General features: G+C 35.9%; 1 protein-coding gene across 1 annotated transcript; it reads right to left on the reverse strand.

The window, feature by feature from the left end:
* Positions 1 to 2,850: 2,850 nt before the first annotated feature.
* On the reverse strand, positions 2,851 to 4,330 carry LOC128212801 (uncharacterized). Its single transcript, XM_052918121.1, has 4 exons — positions 4,251 to 4,330; positions 3,809 to 4,025; positions 3,240 to 3,546; positions 2,851 to 2,972 (listed from the first exon to the last, which is right to left on the reverse strand). Exons 2-3 carry the CDS (start codon positions 4,017 to 4,019, stop codon positions 3,290 to 3,292), a joined length of 468 nt encoding a protein of 155 aa, XP_052774081.1. The 5' UTR covers positions 4,020 to 4,025; positions 4,251 to 4,330; the 3' UTR covers positions 2,851 to 2,972; positions 3,240 to 3,289.
* Between the last annotated feature and the right edge of the window lie 2,168 nt (positions 4,331 to 6,498).

The raw sequence follows: 6,498 nt of genomic DNA on the forward strand, positions 1-6,498 counted from the left end.
TGAAAAATAACATCAGTTGCGTACAAAATTATATATATCATCAAATATTAATTACTCGTGTTTCTTTACAAACGAGGTTTTGTTAGTTGATATCTATTTGATTAAAGGACGGTTACAACGTGGATAAAATAACACGTAGTTGTGTATTTATCTTTTAAAGAACATCTTCAATGTTTGTGGTTGTTTGGGGTTGTTGTTGTTGTTGTTTTTCAAATTGCCCTTGTTGTATGGTTTTAAAATTCAACAAAATCGGAGATAATGAATCTTAAAGTCTGACTGGGAAGTACGAACAGAAAATAATCATGTTAAATAGTCCGCCTCCCTCGAGTCCACCATTTTGCCCCTGGGCCAGGAACTTGTGTGTACTTTGAAATAAAAGGGATTGTGAGCTTACATATTCATTTGAATACTTAACACATTTTGGCATATGCGATGAAAGCTAAGCTTAGATATAACCACAGGGAATCCTAAAAGGTATTTGGATTATTTATTTTATTTTATTACATCAACAATGTCAGCGGCTTTACAAACCCTATGCCTTATGTTGGACACTGCCACACATATGTAGAAAGAAACTTAAGAACAACCAACCCAATACTACAATGAAACATACAGGGACAAGCCACGTTGTAGATTTTTTCAGTGAAAACCCTGTTGAAAGGCACAACACAAACATACAAACGACCCAAGACAAACAAACCATATTTTTTATTATATGCATCAAAATAGCTTTATCAATATATGGTGACCCAGGATATAAGGTTAGCAAGGGTGCACTGTTGGGGTCCCATTTGGGGCTTTGGTCCACTCCCCAATGGAACTTCCAAAGCTGGCTCTGAACATAGTAAGGGTGTTCTGAGGTTCTCCCCGACGAAATATGTTTGCTATTGTATCATAAATGGTAATTTTTGATGTTTTAATGTATGCACAGTTTTCAATCATTCTTGCTCCTGGAGTCCGCTAAAAGATCACTCACGCAACAGGACTCATGTATACGAAATGTTCCTAACCTGCGCCTGTGTTTGCACTAGGAAAGCACATTTGAAATGTTGAAGCAACAACATCAGCACTTTATTTCATGTTTAAAACAAATCCTGAGTAGCACATGAATGTTAATATATACAAAAGTTTAAAACACTTTTGCTCCTCTTTAATAATATTTTCTAAAACTACGACTTCAAGAGTTAAGTCTTGAATTTTTCCTTGATACCAAATATAACTTGAGCAAATGTGTGACCTAAGCCAATTTGAAGCATGGGCCAATGTGGGAGACCGATGTGAAGTCTGGGCTAACATTGGGGAGGGAGGGGGCAAAGTGCGGAAACACTGTGGGTTCTAGGTCAATGTTGGGCATGGTCAATGTGACAAACCATTGCATGATCTCAACAAGTATAATGTCAAATTACTTTTACTTCAGAAGAAGAGATTCTCCAGGTTCCCTCATTCACTTGTATTTCGACTTTGTTTAAACGCATCCAATTTCTGCCCAATAAAACAACAAACTGTTCATATTTCAATGTAAACAGATGTATTTAAAATGTCATTTACACCTTTATGTGGCAAATATTTTGAACGATGTCAAATAAGACGTTTAAACGCCAAAAAGGGGCAACGAACTTAAGATTGTTGATTATGACTATTTGTCTGCCATAATAAATGTCATCATATATGTCACTTTTTAACAATTTAATTAAACTAAATCCGTAGGTTTGACATGGACTATGCAAACAGCATGGATGGCTTTGTAGCTCATGATATTGTAAGGTTGTTGGTTTGAATACATTCGGGAGCTCACAGTGAATGTCATACGCATGAAAACATCAACAATGGCAACGCCCTCAGCACATGTTTACGGTGTATTCTATGTTCAAGAAGACAAGAACATATATAAAGTCACTGAAAACATATATTCAGGACAACAGAATAAAAGAACTGCTCTGATGAAGTATAATCAGGAGAACCAGATTAGCCCTTTGTTTCATTTAAAATGGTGAAGAAAAAGAAAAGTTATCTTTGTTTTCAATCTTCATTTTTTCATGTTTTCAATCTTCATTCGAAGTAAAATGCTGCCTTCCGACGTAGCATCTATGACGTAATTTATCACGTGGTAAAAACACACTGGTTTTACCTTATGTCGTTAAGTTGCATGCAATCGGAACACTTCGGCCATTTCACCGGCGAAAACATCCTCGGATGTTTGCCGATACATTAGTAGAAGTAGTTAACTTTTAAAATACATGTAATAGTATTAATTAATTGAAATGTTTTAAGGTGTATATTGTATACCAAGTCTAAATTGATTGCCGATGAAGTGTATTATTGCATAAATATTTAAGATTACCAAGAGTAAAGGTATTAAGTTTAACTGCTAAATTGAAATTAATACGCGATCTACTTGTAGCGTAGTTAATTAAATGTAAAGATTTCTGACATTGTTCACCATCCATTTAGATCCGAGATTTTTTTCGATGGAAAATGGCCGAGGTGTTTTAGTTGCATGTTGATGTTGCGATCGATGTTTTGCTTATTACCTACTGTACTGAATTAATATTGTATTACATATTCTATTAATTAAAAACCACCTTTCTCATAATTAGAGACATTTGTTTCAATATAGCTTGTTTGATAACATATCATTTTTCTTATCATGTAACGTTTCGGGAAAGGGCCGTAACTGAAATTGAAAATAACTCGTGGCCCAATCTCTTTGCATATCTTTCTTATATGAATGTAAACAATGTTGACTGTTTCTCTGTTGTTTTTCTTAATATATTTTTATCTTCTATTAAATAAAATTTACTTTAATTATACTGAATAACATGTACTATCATTCAACGACAAAGGCATGAGTAGGATGCGTTGTTTATTTATACTACAATATACAAAATAGTACAAAGTACTAGCAGGTTGATTCTTCATGTTGCAATTCGATTGAAGTCGTAGTTGCTCTGAAATAAAAACCCGTCGAAGTCCTGAAATGAAATAAAATTGTGAGATATCATTTTTGTTTATATGCCTCCACACGCCTATTCTTTCGGTGTCAATGCTTTATCTATTGCAAACATTTAAAAACAAATATTAAAATAAATATTGATTGTTGACGGTAACATGAAATGGACTGAAAGTGTTGCACACATAAAAACAATTAATTCAGATAAATCAGAAAACACACAAACTCAATTTTCTTAAAAGTTTTCTACCAAACGATAGAGAAGTAGATAAATTTATAATGCAGTTACCAAATGAATAGCTGTGTCTTTTCCTTGTGTGGTCATTAGAATCTAGTTGTCTACTTTCTGTAGCTGTCAGACCAAACGTCTCCACTTCCACCATAGCCGGAGCCGCTTCCGTGACTGGAACCTCCACCATAGCTGGAGCCACCTCCGTTTTTGGAGCCTCCATAGCTGGAGCCTCCGCCTCCGCCTCCATAGCTGGAGCCTCCGCCTCCGCCTCCATAGCTGGATCCTCCTTTACCACCGCCACCTCCAATACCACCGCCAAGACCACCGCCGAACAGGAGGTTGATGATGATGATGAAAACAAACACTGAAAGAACAAGTATCGGTGTTTGAAACAAAATCACAATAATAAGAGCATGCATACGTGAGTTGCCTAGCGTTATTTCGCTGTTTGATATAAAAGTATACCTTGTTTACGCTATTGAAATAAAAAAAGCAGAAACATGTGGATGGTACTCAGCTTCGGAACAGATCAGATAAGAAAATTATTATAAGTTTTATATAAGTGTAATTAAGTATATTGAACAATCCTTTGTTGGACGGCCGCAAAGAAAGACATGTAAGCTTACGGAAGATGATGATGCCGAAAATGCCTTGGAATCCTCCACCGCCTCCTCCGCCTCCTCCATAGCCCCCGCCTCCTCCGTACATACCGTACCCGTAATTTCCAACACCACCGCCGTAGCCACCACCACCGCCGTAGCCACCCATGGGATAATTGGCAGTTGCCAGCACCGCCAGACTGACCACGCACAAGCTTCCGAGCAACAAGAACTGCATATTGATCTGAAATGGAACATTTTATTAACATCCGATCGTTTCATATGTGTATTGATAATCGTTACCACACTGTTGTAATCAAATACACTTTGTAGAGGGTTTTGCGATTTAATATCAAAGAGTTAAGCAAAAAGTACGTTATTATTGCTATAAATTAGCCGGATAGCAAATATGTAGTCAATTATTCATTATATTTTTGTTATAAGATAACCCAAAACTGTATCATCGAACCTTCTAAGTTGTCCTGTTGAATAAATTTGGGCGGCGTCTTTTATGTAAGTTACGAAACTTCTGCCACGTGCTGCCTCCAGGCCAACGGATATCCGTTCTACGTTTGATCTTAAGAGCAAAACGATTTATAAATAATATATTTTATGGCTTCCCTCAACGATATTTCAAAAATCAAATACGTATTATCGATTCAAAATATATCGATATACGTGTAATGAATCACTGCCAAGGGACATACTGTCCTCTAAATAAGTTTGATATACGCAATTTCAAATGTTTAAAGCTTGAGTAATAAGATGTTTTGTAAATTATTAAGTACAGCATAGAATAACAATTTTGAAAATACCCTTTCCTAAAATTTGGTACTGCTGAGGCAATGAAGAAAATGAAAAAGTTCAAAATTCAACGTTAAAGGCCGGATGGTTTTATGAAAACAAATTGAGGTGTTTTTTACATTGTCAGGAACCTTACCCAAATATATATATATTACTAGCATACCTTACATAATAATGGTATTTCTTTACTTATATACAAGACAGCGGGCATTTAAGCAGTATAATCTTAAACTTTTAAGTTAGCGAGCTTTATTAGATTATGACCTTCGGCTTCTGTCCGTTCATTGTTTGCAGGCTAACAAGATGGGGATTTTAATACAAGGAAGTCCTCAGAGGACTTTACTTCTCTTAATTACTTCAATGGTATCTATAGAAGGAATACCAGTTGTAAACAAGTTAAAGAAGCGCTGTTTAGAGGCAACAGGTTTAAACACCAGCATATGATGAACGGGAGAACCCTTGAGTTAACATTTAACGATGGCCCTTTGTAGAGGGCCTAACAGATACTCAACGAGGGATGTCACAACACAGCCAAAAAGATACATAAACAAGACCTACAGATTAGTCATCAACCTATACCGTTTATAGAAATAATGTATATTGTTGTTACGGCATTAACTAAAGCCCATTTACAAACCTATTCTGGTCGAGTTTTTTTTATCTACTAGCTAGTCATAACCGAGCATGGCATAATACATAAACATTAGAATGTATGTAAACATGCAAGGTAACATTCAAGTCTATAATTCGTTGCCCCCTAGGTTTTTTCTATAAATATATATTTTTCTGCCCTACTACCAGACAAGTATTAGGACACGATTGATTTTCTGTTTTAATGTATCTATTAAAAGTTTCACTCAGCCTTGATACTTTACATTTACCTCTGAAATAAGCTACCAACATGTATAACATACCTTTCCATACCAAGTGCTAAATAGACTGCGAGAAAATGGTGTGGCGTTATCATGTTAGGTACTTGCGATTGGATGTTTATGTTCCCATGGCAAGAACCTTGACTAGCTTTGCTGATGGCGCTACCTTCATAAATTTGTTCAATAATATTGATAGTGCGTGTTTGGAGTTTGTGTGTGTGTGGGGGGGGGGGGGGCCTCATTCAACACAATACAACAAAGCTCCATTATTTTGATAATCTATTGTTCCGAGCCTCCGATGCAAGGCGTCGTGGAATAAATATAAATGTGGTTCGATAGTTTATTTAAGTCTCACCAATACAACATGCATTCATTTCATGATTAAATAACTATTAAATGTTTTGTCACTCAAAGTATGAGTCGTGCGAGACTGAAGTAACAAGTGAACGTTTACCATCACTTGATGGTTACTGTGTTTGTCATGTGCGTTGCTGTGTTTTTGCTTGTTTCTCCCGCATGGTCATTTGTCTTTTTAATACATTTTAATGCATATGCTATCCGTTTTTGTATTGATTTGGTGCGTGTTTCCAATATAATGTATGTTAGAATTTGAAGCCTGTGCTTTCCGACAGAGTTACCGTAAATGTGGCTACATGGTTTGTCCTTGTTGTTTTATGGTGTGTTTTTTTAAATATTTGTGCCATAAGAAAAAATCAAAGCTTTGGCTGGACATTGAAACCGATAAAATATGCCTTTCTGCTATTGACCGCCTTCCAAGATTTGGTAGTGTCGTTTGTTCCATCACCGTTATCATATCTTTTGCGTTTTTAATGATTTGGTAATAAGCTAGACACAGTTAAACTTGATTCTAAATTAGCTTGGCTGTGGCTAGGAAAGTGTTATTTTTTGTAAGATAGCGAGTTTGACATAAAGGCGTTAAACCAATGTACTTTATAAAATTTAGGGAGTAATTAACTAATATTTATTGGCGAATCCCGTGCGTCAACGTGTATTCTTTTTTAACTTTCGTGTCCTGTAAAC

This window comes from Mya arenaria, chromosome 13 (genome assembly GCF_026914265.1).
Source record: "Mya arenaria isolate MELC-2E11 chromosome 13, ASM2691426v1".
Taxonomy (NCBI): domain Eukaryota; kingdom Metazoa; phylum Mollusca; class Bivalvia; order Myida; family Myidae; genus Mya; species Mya arenaria.